At 37.9% G+C, this 18,072-nt stretch overlaps 1 protein-coding gene across 5 annotated transcripts in view; it reads right to left on the bottom strand.

The window, feature by feature from the left end:
- Window positions 1–18,072, bottom strand: part of BOD1L1 (biorientation of chromosomes in cell division 1 like 1) — a 38,308-nt gene that overhangs the window by 12,154 nt on the left and 8,082 nt on the right. For 2 of the 5 annotated variants that reach the window (XM_075420545.1, XM_075420546.1), the window contains exons 9-17: window positions 17,405–17,480; window positions 10,399–16,543; window positions 8,385–8,452; window positions 6,797–6,866; window positions 4,227–4,270; window positions 3,208–3,295; window positions 2,415–2,494; window positions 1,662–1,746; window positions 581–651 (exon numbers count right to left, since the gene is read on the bottom strand). In XM_075420545.1, coding sequence (XP_075276660.1) covers window positions 581–651; window positions 1,662–1,746; window positions 2,415–2,494; window positions 3,208–3,295; window positions 4,227–4,270; window positions 6,797–6,866; window positions 8,385–8,452; window positions 10,399–16,543; window positions 17,405–17,480 — 6,727 coding nt within the window. The other 3 variants (XR_012763968.1, XM_075420548.1, XM_075420547.1) reach the window with 3 other exon arrangements.

Here is an 18,072-nt window from a genome sequence, read left to right on the forward strand (position 1 = left end):
ATTTTTCCTCCACTTACAAATTAAGAGGCAAAAAAAGCAAATAACAAAAGCCAACGTCTTTATGAGAACCATGTCCACTTCTAAGGGCCAGCAACAATTCTCAGCTCTAGGGTTCAGACACCGTACAATATCACAAGCATGTGCCTAAGAGATAACAAACAGTTTTAAAATTGTTGGGTGATAATATTTTTGTAAAGCCTAGTCATATTTGCTAGTGACTAAACTGTCTACATTTCACAAGATGTTCAGAAAACATGTTTGCTATACCATACAACCCTGTAGAATTGCCTTCTATGCAATTTATAAGTACTATTAAATATAGGAAGGGAGTTCCTTCTACTTCAGTAATCAGCTGCTGATGTCTTACAGTCTATGAGTGTATACTTTCTGGCACAGAACTACATGAGTCTGTGGTACTTTACAATACCAAACATAAATTTTCAGAGCTATTTCTGTATTGGTGAAGTCAAAGAGCTATTTCTGTGTTTGTGATGTCAAAGCATTAATATTGCTACAAAGTACTTATTTTCAGTGTGAACCTGCAATATCTCAGTTAGTTAACATGAGTAAGACCACTCACCTCTGGAGAATTTTCATTTGATTCTAGACCATGCTTCTTTTCAGACATTTCCTGTTCGTTCATAAATTCATCTTGACACACATACAAAAAAAAAAAACCAAAAAGAGAGAAACTGTACACCTTTGTTTTATTAGACAAAAAACAAGGTACAAGCCACAACCTCTGCCCTAAAAGCATTATTTCATTCTGTAGCCCAAAATTCCCTAAAAATTCCCACCAGAAATTAACACTGTTTGCTACAACACTATTGTAGCAACAATATATTGGTCTGCCAGAATACTTCCCTAACACTAGACGAGTTAGATGGTCTTCTAACTTAAGATAAAACCAAAAGCTCAATAGTGTGACTGATTGTAAAATGGTAAGACTAATCCAAGCCACTACTCAATTTTCTCCCACATTCCATGAAACAGGAAGCTAAGGATACAAACTCATCGCAAAACAGTTTCAGACTTGTCAACATGTTCATTGTAGAGACAAAACTATTAATAGATCAAACTAACATTAGGGAATATACTCCCACTGCCCACACAAACACAGGCTGAAATTACATCAAAGCCAATATTAACACTGTGGACACGCTATATTTTATTATTTATTTTAGTGCAACTAGTAAGTCAACTATGGTGGTGCAACTTGAGCACTCTTTCCTGGTTGGTTTCTCTACAGAAACACGCAGGACTGATTTTGATGGCGTCATGCTTTTTTTAATGGAAGGAAACATCTTATTTATGGTCAGAGTTAGGAGAAGTTCATCTTGTCACATACACTGATCGTGCTATTTCCCTATCCCCCTGCTTATCTGCAGTTAGCTTTCATACGCAAGATACGTATTGAAGCAATCATGGAGTGGATGGGCAACACAACAGCAGAAACATCAAATCTGCTCTCACTTTTCAAGGAACTAGGCTTAATGCATTATTTAACAGCAGTAAGTGAACAGACAGTAACTAGAGCACATAGCAAGTATTTGCTGGGATCAACCTGGGATCAAGTTTCTATTTTCTCTCAGAACCATACAAAAAGAAATTAGCATTCAGTATGGGTTCAGAAAATTGCCCAGAATAGGCCGTTTCATTACCTTTTTCTTCCATAGTACTTTTAGGAGGTGTATGCTTTACATCAATTTCTTTGGACACTTCTGCTGTATCACCTGAAATAACTTCCTACATTATTTTGAAACAACAAAGAAAAGAGCGTCTTACTACAGATTTTTTTCAGTTACTTATACTAAAAAAACCACACACTCCAATACACAAGTAGTTATTTTCTTCATCAAGGTTTTGTAATGTCTCTTAAAACTTGGATTTTGATAAAGCTTCTTACATCAACGGGTCAGATAGTCCCAAATATTCTGCATGTACTCTTAAAAGGAACATCTATTTTGTCTTGAATTCCTGTTTTGACTTAGAAGGGATCAGTGCAAGCCTAGAACTTGCACGAAGTCCAATACCCTCTTGCAGATCTCAGATCAGTATGACCATGAAGGTGCTTAACTGACTGGACAGCTGGGGTCCAGCAATGCTCCATGCAATCCCGAGCTCCTGACTATTGTGCAAACTGTTCCACCACACTTCAAAGGGATTCATGTGCTGTGCACAACAACAGACCCCTGCCTTCCCTCCTCTGTCCCCCCCACTAATTGTCTCCCTCTTGAAAACTGAGTATCATTCTATTGTCAGTTATTTTGTATTCAAGACAGTGTAAAAAAGAAGTTTGAAGTTAATAATGAAAATACCTCCAAAACCAAACTGATACAGAAATAAACACTTAAGAGTTCTGTCGTCTTTACTTTACAACTGCGGAACATTAAAAAAAATGTTCTTGACAATACCTTGACGTTATCAGCTTTTGTTCTGCAACACTGACTTTGTTCATCATCTTTTCTCACATCCTGAGCAATCAGCTGGCTGCCTGCAAAACCAAACAACAGTTCAAGTATTAAAAAAGTGCCTTCTGCCTTTGTCAGACTTTGATGCCACTTTTGTATCAGCTCATCATTAGTGCCATTCAAAAGATTCTGAAAAGCAGCATCATTTACAAAAATATGGACCGAAAGTTATGCTAACCACTTTTCAAAAAGGGAAGACAAAAAAAAGAATTCCGTGTTTCATGTACGTTACGAGTGGGGTTTGTTTGTCAAAGATAAGATCAAAATTGAAATTTGGCAGGTACCACACCAAAAAACAAAACACCAACCTTACCTTCAACTCACTCAAAGACAGATAAAGCAGTTAATGCCATGTGGGACACTAATGAATACAGCATGGCTTCTAATTACTCACTTCATCAAATCAAAATTCCTAGAAGCAGACTAAAAACTGTCAAAATGACATTATTTATTAACCTAATGCTTTAGGGTTTTTACAAAATTGTTCACTTATCATCAGAAAAGTTATTATAATACTCCTCCAAGCAGTATTAAATTTGTGACCATATTTTAAACAAATATATTAAGTGTAGTATTAAAAGTTGTTTTGGGAGGAACAATTGCTTTGGGCGTTTGGAATTCCCCATATTCCATTCTTTCCTCCAAAATATCATTTTATGGCACACTCACAATATAACTTTGTTTTGCAGCAGAAAAGATTCGTGAAAGCAAATTTGCGAAGTTCTGCATCACTTACACTTTTCTTTATCCATTGTTCCTGAAGATTTACATTGTATTCCTCTTGATCTGTGTTCTTCAGTTACCTGGGTATCCATGTTTTCCAACTACACGTAAAACACAAAGAAAGATAACTCCAAACCCTCTTTTTTCCAGAAAGTTTATAGATACAGAAGGTAGAAAGTTTCTCCTACTTGCTACTTTCAAGTACAACATGCACTGAAATGGAAAGCAGTAGTATTACAAAAGCAATTTATTCCTCGAGTTCAAGTAATGTTACTACTATAGGATAGTACCATGACAGAACTTCTGACATAGTATTTTCAGAATTTCTAATTGGTATTTTAAATTAAAAAAGTCCCAGTTTTAATTAAGCACCCTACTATGTACTTTAAAAGCAGTTTATTATGGCAATTCACAAAAAAATATTTTTGGATTTGAAAGGACACTCTCCTACATGCAGAAACAGAAGCAATGTCTCACTAGCACCAGAAATGCGGCCAACCCGCATTACAATGTAGCAATACATTTACTACTCAAGTTTAAGAAACCACAAACACATTTTTTGCTTGTCATTGGTGTTAAATGTCTTGTTCCTGCTCCATGAGAAATACTTCACATTTGCAACTTTCCCAGTCATCCCTTTTACACTTACAAGCTCCAAGTTCTTGTGAAATCGCACTAGACTGCATTAAAATAACAGGTTTCCAGTACTGATCCAAAGCCCCAAGAATAATCCCTGGTTTTGTCCTCTGCTCTCCAGGAGGATAATAAAGGTTCTCTTTTCTGCCAATTAACAATAGTCTTGAAACAGTCACAGACTGTGGAACAACAATACAAGAAGCTTTATTTACTGGCAAATTTGAAAGAATGATTAGACATCAACCTACCCAGCTGCATAGTCTCATTATACATAGGCTCTGAATACGCAAAAATAGTATCTTCCTTTAGAGAATATGTAAATAGAAGAAAAGGAAAGTAATAAAAAAAAAAAGGCAGCACAGACTTACAGAGTAAATTTAAATGCCAAAAACTTACATGAAAAGTTTCTCTTTCTACAGCAATACTCCTCTGCAGCAAATCTATTAAAAAAATAATTACAAAAATAATCAGAAAAGCTAAGCAAGAGCGAAGTATCATAGTACACTCTACTTCACCTCTCTGAAAGGATTCCAGAGTACTGAAACGACATAAAACCTATTTTCGTTGTTGGAAATAAGAGGCATCCAATCTTCTTTTTAACAACACTCGAACAAAAAAAAAAAAAAAAAAAAAAAAAAGAATATGGATTTCTAAAGCACACAGTAACTGAGAATCATTTTATGGCTAAAACACAGGTGATCACAGGGCTATCATCTTTGAAATATATTATAACTTTGACATTTCAAATATAGTTCTAGCATTTGAATGCATCAGGATTTTATCCATCACAACCCTAGGTGCTGGATCATGGGATGAAGTAAAATGTGATGAAAACTACGCTGTAACATTACGCTTACAGAGAACTGAAGTTTGCATAATTGTACTAGCGAGACCTGTGGCTGACACAGCGCACATAAGGAAACTGTCCAGTTGTTATAGACTCTACTGTACTCTAACACTAGAGCCTTAGCCTTCCATATCACAAAAAAGTTAAAAATAATTATGAATTATGGGAGCTGATGAGTGCTCTCTACTTTTGAAAAAAATCCGTAACTTTTAAAGCCATTTCATACAGATGCATAATGAGAACCATAAAGAGGCTGCTCCATTGAACGTTCTACAAAACCCTTGAAGTCTGATTCATCAAGGCACTCTAATATTTTAATTAAAAAAAGCTGCTAAAACCAAGAAGGGCTCCTTTCAGCTACAGTAAGAACATAAACCTACGAGCCAATAAAACCACTCTATTCTGCATACAATTTTATAGAATTTGTAGCTCATTTCTTAAATCCATACATTTTAGCAACTACTCTTCCACAGCTACCACTGTTCAGTTGCACATCGTTCAATTTTAAAGCAGCGTCAAATGAAGAGCTAGATCCTACCCACTCAAACGGCAATGATAAGTTTACATTCCAAGGAATCTTGGACTACTAAACTATTGTGTCTGCTGTTCATACTCATGACAGGACACACATTTGTCTTTTAAACAACTTCCTTTTAAGTACGTTGAGCTATATGTATATATGCCTGTATATATATATAAAAAGAGAGATTACTGTGTAGTGGGGGAAAAAGAAAAAACTCTCTACCAAGCGCTACACAGCATTATTCCTCAGTGTGTGTCAGATCCAACATGATTTACACAACAAATGGATTTTTGTTAAACATTTTTCTTGGAAGAAGATTATCACAGCTAGTTCAATCTGCACATTTTCAATTTTAAGTACTGTCTGTCTGGGTGACTGAGTGAAGCGGCACAGTTTTTCAGGCACTTCAGAGAAACCTCACAGTACAGAAAAACTGGTTCAAGTTTTGGATCTGCTGTCCTGAAGACCACATTCCTCTAACCCATTCTCAGGGTTTACATTTTCTTTCTTCTGAGCAGAGCATGTCTCTTATCACTTGGATGAATATACAGCACCATTAAACTAGGTATGCGAGTTTGACCTACCCCAAGAACAAAAAGGAATCCGAAGTTTTACACCAATGCTTATACCTAACCTTACTCCTATTTTCATTTTCTACTTGGTAAATGGTTATTTTGGTATGCATGTCTGAAAATTTAGAAATGAGCTCAACAGTGTTTCCTTTCACAGCATTTAGGCTCTCAGCTGCATCTTCCCATAAATGGAAACGCATCTTTAACCTCCTTGGACTCTATATGCAGCTGTATCGCTGGTACTTCTTCGAATTCACTTTAGTTTTGCCTGCTACTCCATTAACTGAGGATTAACTCTCATCTGGTAGTGTTGTAAACATCTTTGTAATGCATTTGGAGGACAAAATCCATCAAGATGGGAACAAAGCAGGGGTTTGTTTCTGCTGTAATACGAAAGACAAACAATTGCAACACATTTAAAAATAATGCCATTTTGGGAAACACGGATTTTTTTTTTTTTTAATGCTATTGAAGATTAATTTAATACATGGAAAAGGAATTATTGAGCACAGATCCAAGCTAACTAATTGGGATTTCTAGCCAGGTGATTACCTACTCATAAGTGCTCTTCAAATTTTAGTGGGTGGCTAGAAATATTTCAGTCTTCTGGAGAGCAAGTGGAGGGGGGGGGGGGGAAGTCTTTCTGTAAAGTCATTGTGACTTAAGTCATATAGTACCTACTCTTGTCATATCCTCATAGGGCCTGTCACAACACTTTAAACAAGGATGTTCTGAGTTTGTAAGGAGAAAGCCATTCTTTGGGGAAATTTCCTCAGTTATTCCTGGGCAAACATTTTCTGTATTTATTGATTTTAAATAGAATGTTAGCAGTCTCCTTTTTTAGAATCCTAAATGCTTTCCACCCTTCTTTCAGCATATCATATTGGAAGAAAAGACTTACCCTCTTTCTTTCCCACTAACTAAATGCAAAGCCACATGAGCTCCTAGAAACATTTCAAGAAGATTTCTGCAGGTAATAGTCAAATCAGTATGAAAAGTAACTTGCTATCAGTATAAAAATCACCTTTTTGAAAGTCTTCAGTATGAAGATCCACACAGCCCTCTTCACTTCTTGGACTTACAGGTGGTTGTTGCTAAACACGAAATCAAAAGAAACAAAACTATTGCAGACTTCCTGAACAAGTATGTCTCACTCCCCTCCCTCATGTCATGATGAACGTTGTCTTCTAATGATCTATAAAAGTCTTCAAAAGCTTTCTTATTAAGATAACAGTACAAATACTGATTAGGAACACTGGCAGAGCTCAGTCACATTACTGTTGAAAAGCACAGTCCCCGCAGACTTAACACTGGTACCCGAGATCAGTTTAAAAAAGGAGATCTCAAAGAGAAAGCTCAGGAAGTTAATGTGCAATGCCTACCCTAAGATGAGTTCCAGATACAAACAATACTCTAGAAATGTTCACATATGCAGAAAATACGTATCTGCAATGTATAACAAGGTATAGCGAACTCTTTTCAACTCATGTTTTGGTGGTTTTTTGTTTTTTTTTTTTTTTGTTCGGGTGTTTTTTTTAAATTCAAGTTGCAGATCGGCTACATGCTACTGATGCATAGATAATGCTATACGGAGCTAAGTGTACTTAAGTCAGATCTGGACATCATAAACTCAAGATACAGTGCTACGTGAACATGGCTGTACTCACTCTAGGACCATCTTATGCTGGCAAACAGTACAGCTGTTTACAGGTGCAACTCCACTCGAATCAGTAAATCCCGCTAGACTGAAGCTGACTTGGATTTTCCTGAAGTGCATTCCAGGCATCAAAACCGTGGTTCAGAAATACCCAACTGCTCTGCCCTGGACCTGGAACCAGTAGCCCTGTGCAAATCCACCCTTTCATAGAAGTCTCTGAATCACGTTCTCCCTCAAAATGCTGACTGTCAGAGTCTGGCAAGATACGAACACAGGGATCCAGTCCTGCACCTGAATGAAGAATTAACACACCTGGAATCCTGGCTAATATGGATCACAGCACAGACACACAAACAGACAGGCTCAACTTCAGTCTTACACAACATATAAGTGACCAGGAGCCCAAATAGCCTGGATTATCTGGGATGCCCTGCTCTTCTGTTACAGCAGATAAGGGGCTGTAGTTATCACCGTACAGAACAGCAGCAAGTGTTCTTCAAACACATGGAGAACGGGCGAGTCTGAAGACTGGCAAGGAAGTGATACAACGAAATGAGCAGCAGCGTATGTTTACTATTTCAAAGCAGTTTACTATTTCAAACAACTGCCAACTGTAAGAGCTAAGGCTTGTCTGACTGTTTTACAAGTACTATCACAAGCAACATGCATACAGTACGACCAGTTTATAAAAGCAAACTTGCACATCATGGTCACAGGAGCATGGCTGAAGGAGAGAATTGGTTCTACCACACAAAAACACAGACAGCCCACAATTTAATGCCAGCTACTTAGAAAAGTACAGCCGAATAATCTGATAAATGATCCTTTAACAGTTTTGCAGTTCAAATGCCATTTGTTGCTGCACAAAAATCAAAAGGTATAGTAAGAAACCCTAGTAAGATGTATAATTATACAAGAAACAGTATAGTCAAAATTTTCAAAATAACATAAATACCTCGTCACTTCTCAAGTTACTTTCAAATTCTAGTTCTTCTGCCAACTTTGGTAAAGCTGCATTATTGCCTAATAAAATACAAATATGTTAAAATTATTAGATTACATTATGCTGTATTTATCTCATGCTACAGTAGGATCCTATTTCTCATACCACTTCACAAACTCAGCACGTGAATTTAATCCCTTCCTGTAGGCAACAGGAACAATAGCAAGTCTGTCTGCAGCAAACCAGTTCAAAACACCCAACATGGCATCTGCAAGAACACAAGTACTTGTGTGTTTTCCTTAAATACAAAAGACTGGAAAATATGGGCTACCAGGATTTACCACAGCTTCTTCATGCATTTTAACTTTGGCTTTTTTTTCTTGCTTTTTATCCATAAGCTGTAGAAGGATAACCACTGAAATTATCCAATTTCCACAGAGACTGAAAGCTCAGTAGCTCCTATTAGTGTCAATGTAACTTCAGAAATCTTAAAACCCCACCCATTTTGCTCCCCATGGGAACAGCTGTATGCTTACAACATCTGAAAAATAGGCCATGCAGACAGCATCTTCACACGACTTCTGTCGCCTTTGGACACCTATTTCAGAAGGCTGTTTATACAGCTTTACCTGAACAAAAATAAATAGTTGTAACATGATAATTCATCAGTGATGCATGTGAAGTGATTAAATTGTGGTTGCGGTCCACAAAGACTACCATTACCACTGATACTTACAGAGGCTACACCAAAGGACAAAGATTGAGCAAAGCACCAAGACAGAAATACCTTAGTGTCCCAGTTCACATTTTCATGGCTCATGTTTGTCTCTTGTATAAATATTGCATAACATTTTTGAAGTTTACTCGATCGGCATCTTTCCTTGACAAACTCCCAAGATCCCCAAATCTGCAGACTCCAAATACCAATAAAACTAGAGAATAAAGCCAACCATTGAAAAACTGGACCTAAACTCACATTATAAAATGTTTTTTGAAATAACAAAGACAGACATGAGAAGGAAAAGGTTTTAAAAGTAGTACTTGATTGGCATCATTCCAATTCCTTTGGCATAAAGAAAGATATGCAGGTTTCTCTACTATTATGCTACAGTTTGATTTCTCCAAAATTTATAGCTAAGTAATAATCTTGACTTCATCAAGGCATCTACAGAATTTATTAATTTTCATAAACTTGGTGCTTCAACTACTCTGGAGGGTCAAAGAGGAGAATGGCTGAGAACAGCAGGATGTTCATTATACAGTGTTTTAGGAACCAGCAACCACGCAAGTTCACTGCAAATGTTAGCTTCGAGAAAAATGGATCTGGAAATAAAATATTATATCCTTAATGTTATATACTATTATAACTTCAGTTTTCTATTTAAAATAGACACCCATCATGATTGCTCACTTAAAATACTCATTTATTTAGGATGACTGACTCCTTTGTAACACAAAGAAGGACTATATCAAGTGTATTCACAACACAAAATTCAGCATAAGAGAGTGAATCTGAATATGACCATTAAATAACCATCCAGAGAAAATCTGCAGTTATGAACAAGGATGGCCACTTTTAACCTTCAAAGTTACTGAGAAGTTACCTTTTTAAAATGTCTAACATCTGTCTAAACAAAATGCATCCTCCTTTCTATAAAAGTATTTTTGAATTTCAAAATGCGTTAATAACAAACCCCATCTGTAGCTCCATAATTACACCTTGCAAACCACTTCATATATTCGCTCACAATTTTGAGTCAGTGTATTTTAATCAGTTTTTTGCACTCTAATAATATTAAATTCTTTTCCAGCATACCTCAGATAATTGTGTTCAGTCACCCCTATACTCCCAGAATCTCATGGTAATTTAAATATTTGTCACCAATTCTTAAATTTATTGTTTTGCAACAATAGAGAAATGTATATTTGAAGACTGTAAGTTATTTCTTACTATAATACTGGTAAAAATGTATCTATTTATACCAGCTTATAAACTGAAGTTAAAAAAACAAAAAGAAATCCTCACCTGAATTAAAGGTTGCATTACTTTTTTGAAAAGTAACTTCAATTCCAGTATCATCTATTTTGATCAAGTTCGTTTTGTCATCACTGCCATACAGCTCTTCTACTTGCAACACAGGAAAGTCACTTTTTTCCTCTAACTCTGCTTCCAGTGTCACTTCACCATGGTTGGCATTTGTAGCCACTTCATTTGCAGAAACTAAGGAAAGAGCCTGCGCCCTAGGCAGGGGAGTCCTTATTTCAGAAAAGTCACTTTCCAACAGCAAGTCTGAGTTAAATTTATAGTTTACATTCCTTAGAGTTTCACTCTCTGTTCCTGCTTCTGAAATCGTACAAGAGAGTTCTGATGTAACATCCTCATGCAAAACACCTTCAGCTTGCTCATCATCCTCACTTGCCTCTGAGGAAGGACTTGGACTCACAGCAGTCTCCGTACTAATCTCCACACAAAGGGCTTCATCTACACTCATGAGGTTCACTGAATTTTCATCTGTTTCTGTGATTTCACTGTCTGCTGTGGTCTGAGGTGCTGCCGATTCTGCCTTCACACCACTCTCCTGGGTCTCGTTCTCGCTACCAATGACAAGCAAAGAATTGCTGCTTTTTTCTGGGCCTGTAGTCGATAGGATGCATTCTATCTGGTTATCAGTATTAAAAATTTCCTCACTTTTATCTTGTACTTCTGTACTCTCAGCAGCAAGTTGACTTTCTTCTATGACTGTAAAGGTGAAGAGACTATCACATTCTTCCATTGTGCTCAGAGTGATCACTGCGCCCTCCTCCTTATCTCCTATACTTGAAGCAGAGTGCTGATCTTCACTGTTGGTGGCAACCCTCAGCACGGGAGCTCTGCATTCTCCCACAAAAATCACAGAACCTTTGCTTTTTGCATCTGCATTGAAAGCAGCTAGTCCAAACTGTTCATCTACAGTTGCAGTGGTCTCCACAAGCTTACATTCCTCTGATGCATTTGGAGAGATCACGGCATCTTCATCCTCCTCTGCTACAATGAGCTGACTTCCAGCTTGTGGTGCTGCACTGATCAGGACTATCTCGCATTCTTCTGTCATGCTTGTAGTGATCATAGCAGCTTCGTATCTTCCTTCTGTTTCTGAAGCAGCCAGTTTGTTTTCATCTTGCATAGCTACACTGGACATAGGAGCTTCAAAACATTCTGCTGTACTTGTAGAGATCATTACCGTTTCATTTTTTGACTCTGTGTCTGACACATGCTGAATCACCTCTTCCGTGACTTCACCTGACATGAGGACTACTTGTTCTTCCGCAACACTCGTGGAAATCATAGCACACTCATCTTTTTCTTCCTTACTGCTAGCAGTTGGGTGACTTTCATCATTGTTATCATCTCCTCCTGCACTGGATTCACTGGGCATGGGAACCTCATATATTTCCATATCTATAGAAACCATAGCATTCTCATTTATTTCTTCTGCTTTCACAGAGGGGAGTTGACCATCATATTCAATAGCCGCACTCGACATAGGAGCCTCAAATTCTTCCACAATACTGGTGGAAATCATAGTGCACTCATCTTTCTCCTGCTTACTGCTAAAAGTATGCAAACACTCTTTAAACTCTGTAGCTGTACTGGACATAGGCACCTCTGTGTCTTCAGTATCTAATAAGATCATAGAGCTTTCCCCACCTTCATCTGCCCTTGCAACAGCAAGTGGACCTTCCTCAGCATCCATGGCTGAATGTAAGGGAACATCACTTTCTTCCACTGTACTGGTAGAGATGATATCACCTTTTACTTTTTCTTCTCTGTCAGCAGAAGTAAGAGAATTCTCATCTTCCTGTGGAACTGCACTACTTATAGAGGCATCAAGTTCTCTGCTGCCAAAGGAAGTCATTGCAGTCTCATGTTCGTCTTCAGCACCAGACTGACCCTGATCTTGGACTGCCATAGCACTCGTCATGGGACCCTCACATTCCTCGGCATCTAAGGGAATCAAGGTATCTTCATGTTTTCCTATATGCGCAGCCAAGGCACCCGCATCTGCAGCACTTGCACTGGTTACGCTGCTTTCAACAATCCCTTTATCATTTTTGCAGTTTGTGCCATAATTAGCTTCTTTCTCTGCATTCATCATGCTGTCGACAGTAAGCTTATTTATATTTGTGCCAGCCACTCCCGATTCAGCTTCCATTTGTTCAGCAACTATGCAAATAATGGAACTTTCACCTTCTGCACCTATACAAATCAGTGCATTTTCACCTTCCATTCCTGTACAAGTAGAAGCATGCTCATTTTCTTCATTTCCCCTTCCTGTACTGGTCACAATGCCCTCACCTTCTTCATCCTCTTCTTTTGAGCCTGTACTAGTCACAAAACCTTCATCATCACACAGACCTACACTGACTGTAGTGATATTGGATTCTTCCTTTGCTCTTGTACTGTCCATTAGACTTTCACATTTTTCAGCTTCTAAACAAACTGCAAACCCCTCATTGCTGTCTTCTAGCCCTGTGCAGACTATCGAAATTTCAGCATCATCTTCTGGAGTTATGCCTGTGCTGGTCACTGTGCTTTCACCATTTACAGTATCCTCAGATTTGTCACCACTAGTTCCGGTTGTGGCACTGTCGTTTGTGACCATTGCAATACACGCACCAGTTACAGTGCTTTCTCCTTGGGCATCCGTACCAGTCACGGAGCAGATGATGAAGTTGTGACCTCTTTCTTCTGCACCTGTGCAAGTCACAGTACCTTCGTGTTCTTTTACTTGGCCAGCTCTCACACTGCCCCTAAATTCAACTGAACTGTCACCACTCGTCGACCCTTCGCCTGTTTCCGTCCCTGCACTAGTTACAGCTCCATCGCTCTCCACTTCACCTAAGCAGGATACAGAACTTTCAAATTTGCCTGTATTTACACAGGCTGAGGTCTTTCGATTTTCTTCGGAGCCTGCACTAGTCACAGCATCATCTTTTTCTTCTGACCCAGCACTATTCACGCTGTCTTCAACTTCTACTCCACTTGCATTGACTGAATCCTTACCACTTCCTTCTGCATCAACCATGGCATAGTCACCATTTTCTTCTCCTTCTGTACTTGTTAGGAAACTTTCACTTTCTGCTAATCCTTCAGTGACAACACTGCCACCACCTTCTTCAGCTGCTGCAACAGTACAGTCACCAAAATCTCCTTCTGTGATGAAACTGCCTTCCTCGCTACTTTTTACCCATACGCCCGTTGTGAAACCTTCATCAGCTTCTATGCTTGTGCAGATTACCGCCACCTCACTTTCTTCTTCCGAGCAAGTGGTTGTAGCATCACTGTCCTTTTCAGAATGTGATGCACTCTCAGCTCTTTCTTCTCCTGTACTAGTGGCCATTACAGTGCTCTCAGTGATCTTTTCTGTGCTAGTTCCTGTCACTGTAGCCGGAGTGGTTTGTAGGCTGCCGTACAACAAACCAAGTTTACTACTTCCTGCACTGGTACCTACTGCACTGCTTTCATTTTTATCTTCCATACCAACCACACTATTCCCTTCTTGCCCACTGGCTATAACAGAGCCTTTGACCGTTTCCTCAGGAACTCTTTCAGGCACTAATATAGAGGAAGATTGTATCATATCATCAATGTCATGCACCTCGTTCTTTTCCACATTATCCATCATTGTGCTTTTTTCTTCCTTTGTGGAAGGGTCTGTATTCAAGCACTTTCTTCCTTTTAGGAGAAGTTCTTTTGTTGTTACCTCTCCACAATCTTCAGTTATGACAGTCACCAAGTTTTCCTCTTTTATTTTCAACTCACTTCCCTGAGCGCTTTCTAACTTTGCTGCTTCATCATAATCTTCTTGACCATGTAACCCAGCCGTACTGTCTTCCATTGCCTGCTCATCAGGCTGGGGCACCTCATTATCTTTATCTATACTGTTTGTCATAGTGGTGTTGTCACCATCGTCTTTCATGACAGAACTCAGCACTGCACTATCTTCTTGCTCCCTGTATACAACCTGTGCTGCATCATTCTTTAAACTGAAAGAATCTTCAAATAGAGAAGTCTCTTCTGAAATACGGCATTCTTTAGATATGCTACCCAAGGAACCTATAAAATCTGAGATATCCATATCCATAGATTTTGCATCAGCAGCATCTTCTCTGGAAGAATTAATTGCTAAAGGAACATCATCTGAATTAGAATTTATCACAGTTCTTAAATTCTTTGGTCTTCTGCTGTCTTCGGAAGCTTGATCCTTACTGGGAACATTCAGCAAGATTCTACCACTTGTTTCATACAACATGTTAATTTTGTAAGCCCCTTGTTTATTGGGTCCTTGATCCATGGAAGCTTGTTTGGACAAAGTGTCTAAGGCACCAACTTGTTTATTAGGGATATCTTCTTGTTTAACAGTTTTTTCAGCTGCAGGCAGAAACTGTGGTTCACAAGCTCCAGGACCTGCCAAGCTATGTTTTAATTCCTTATTTGAAATAGAGAGAGATATGTTTTCTTTTTCTGCATACTCAGCATCTGTGGCTTGGAGTGAGTTTGGAATGTTCTTTCCTTCGATGGCAGATGCTTCCTGTACTTTTGTTTGTTTCAAATCAACTTCCATCAGCTCCTCCTCATGACCAGAATGAGAGTCATCATTACTCATACTTGACTTTAAAGGGGCTGGAGCATGGCTACTTTCAGTTGTGCTACCTGATTGCATTTCCTCTCCAAGTAGATCTTGGTTTGCTCTACTGCCTTTTCTGTTTTCACAGGATATCTTCTTACTTTGTTTTTTATCCATTGCCACTGTGATACTCAATGCTTTTTCATGCCCACTATCCATTTCTTTAGTATCTTTATCTTCCAATTTGATACTCTCTTCCTTCTTCTTTATTTCCTTGTTGCTGTGCTTCAAATTTCTGCTTTTGTGACCTTCAGCAGAGAACCTTCTTTCTAGTTTGGAATTGTTTAAATCTTTGTCACTTCTGTATTTCTCTTTTACAGAGCCTCTTTCTCCAGAATGTAACTTAACTCTGTGACTAAAGTCTTTTTGTGATCCCTGAGTTGACTGCATGCCGCTTGCAAGCTCAAACTCAGCACCATTCTCCTCAAAACCTTTGTCTTCATTCTTGGACTTGTGTTGCTTATCTGAATCATTTCCTTCCATGCTCTTATCTTTGTCTGGTTTCTGAACAGTCTCTTGTTTTGTTAAATTTTCCTGTAATTCCATTTCAGATGCTTTGAATTGTTTACTATGACTCTTTGATTTAGATTTTAACAAAATCTTATCTTCTACGAGGCTCTTAGACCTTCGTCTATCTTTATGAACACCATCTTCTTGTTTCAAATTACAATCAGAATTAGTTGATTCTATTTCATGTTTATCTTCCGAGCAGCTTTCGCTCCTTCTGTGTGATACGGAAGCAAGTTGCTTTGAGGCACTTAGGGAATCCTTTTGTGGTCTAGAATCACTCAGGGACCTTTTGGACTTGTATTCTGCTCTTGGTTTTTCTGTTGAGAGATGTCTGTCTTTTTTGTTTTCCTTACGCAGCAATTCTTCAGCTTTTGAGGTTGATTCTGAAGTATTTTTTCCATCTTTTCCTGTTACCGATATTTTCCGTTCACTTCGGTGTTTACTTTTTCTTTCAGATTTGTCATCTGAGGAAACCTTTATTTGTTGATTATGTTTCTGACCACCATCCTCTCCTTTCAAACTTCTCTCAAAGGAATGGAGTTCAACATCGTCACCTGATTTGTGAAGACCATCTCCCTTATATTTGTGCTTTACAGAAAGTTTATCTTCTAAAGCAGTTCTTTCCTTATCATTTTTATCTCTGTAAGACTTGGTTTCTTTTTTGGCAGCATTTCTCATATATTGAATTTCTGAGTCACTATCTTTTTTGGGGTGCTTTTCATTTTTAAATACGGATTTCTGCTTCTGTAGTTCTTCAGTATTGACTTCTGCTCTATCTATTTGTCTTTTTGAGTCCCTTGTTTCACTGTCCTGCTGGGCTCCTTCAGCCTGAACTGAGGTGGAGGTTTTTCTTTTATATTCTTTTTCTGCTTTAGAATCACTTTTGCTTTCCTCAGTTGAATGCACTGATTCTGAAAGTCTTCTAAGCTGTTTAGAGATTTCATTTTTCCCATGATTATGCTTCATTTCTTTGGAAGAATTTTTTTCACAAATCTATGAAAGAAAGTTTTAATATAGATAAGCCAATGTTACACAGTTCCTTCACTATGTGACCAAAAAGAATTGTTACAGACTCTCCATAAAACAATATACTAGAGAATACACTTCACATTGTAACAAAAATTCACCTAAAATATAGTCAGCATGAAAATGAAACTTGCCATTTTCATTTTCAAGTATCTGCCACTGTGGTTAACACAAGTTAACTTTAAGCAGTCCGTTTGAACTCCAGTATCTTTTCTTTCTAAAGTAATTTTTCTTTCTAAAATCATTTAAATGGATTTTTAAATGAACAATTGCAATTTCAAGTACTCCGTAAGTTATTTTTTAAACAAACAACCTAATGGCCGTTTAAGAAGACAAACAAAACAAAACAACACCCCAAAACTCACAAAAGATAAATTCAGACTTCCATTTCAACTTCCAACTATCATTGGTTTTTGTGTGTTAATAATGTTGTTGGTAAAAGCTCTCACCATCAGAATTCTCCTCCCTTTAAGGTTTGGACTACATTCAGTTTTCCTTTAACTTCCCAGTGAGGTTTAAGTAGACCAAGCTCCTCAATTCTCTGCATAGAAGACTCAACGTTGCTCTTTTCAAAAACCCAATATGCTTCACAGAATAGCACTTAAACTACATCTCATGTTTTACTACAACATGCATCTAGCAGCTACTGGAATTCAGAAAATGTTACTACAGCAATGTCAGATCACTAATGCAATAGAAAGAACTAGGAGGAAAAAAACTAAATCATAAGAACAAATGCACGATTATGGAGTTTGATATGGACATATAAACAAGTACTATCACAATTAAATATAAACTTTATGGTATTCCTTTTTAAGAGACACATACCTCACTTGTCTTCTGCATTTCTTTAGAATCTTCTTCGGATGGCTCGTATTTCTTTTTGCATCCATCTTCAGCATGCCTAAAACAGATATTTGGGCATTTAAAGAAAAATGGGTATCAGTCTAACATTAGTTAGTATAACTTTCTGCTTTTAAACCTGAAGGAGAGAAATGCACACTAAAAATACTGAAATAGAACACGATCATGCAACTTTTGACCAGCCCATTTGTCCAAGCTTTCTCCTCTTGGAAAATTTTGTGTGCAAACTTCAAAGATAGCCTCTGGACATCAGTGCTTTACAGCAGAGAATATTAGTATGACAATATTAGTACTACAGTTGTCCCAGTAAAATGGGCAAGAGATCTCCTTGTCCCTTGCATACCCATATGTAGACAGATATGTACATGTGTACATATCTACGTAAACCACCAATTTAAAGACCAAGCCAAATGACACATTAGATGCACAAACATCTAAAAGCTCTCCATTCTCATGCCTTTATTACCATTCTGTGTCTGAAAAGCCACATAAAAGCTGTTACTGCAGTCTGAGCTGCAATGTAATTACGCAGCTACAATTTGATTTCCTGCCTGAACTTCATGCTTATTAATAACAAAATTACGTGAAAATTTTAAAAGGAAATTGTTAAAATGGGTAAGGATAACTGCAAA

Source organism: Opisthocomus hoazin, chromosome 5 (assembly GCF_030867145.1).
Source record: "Opisthocomus hoazin isolate bOpiHoa1 chromosome 5, bOpiHoa1.hap1, whole genome shotgun sequence".
NCBI classification, from domain to species: domain Eukaryota; kingdom Metazoa; phylum Chordata; class Aves; order Opisthocomiformes; family Opisthocomidae; genus Opisthocomus; species Opisthocomus hoazin.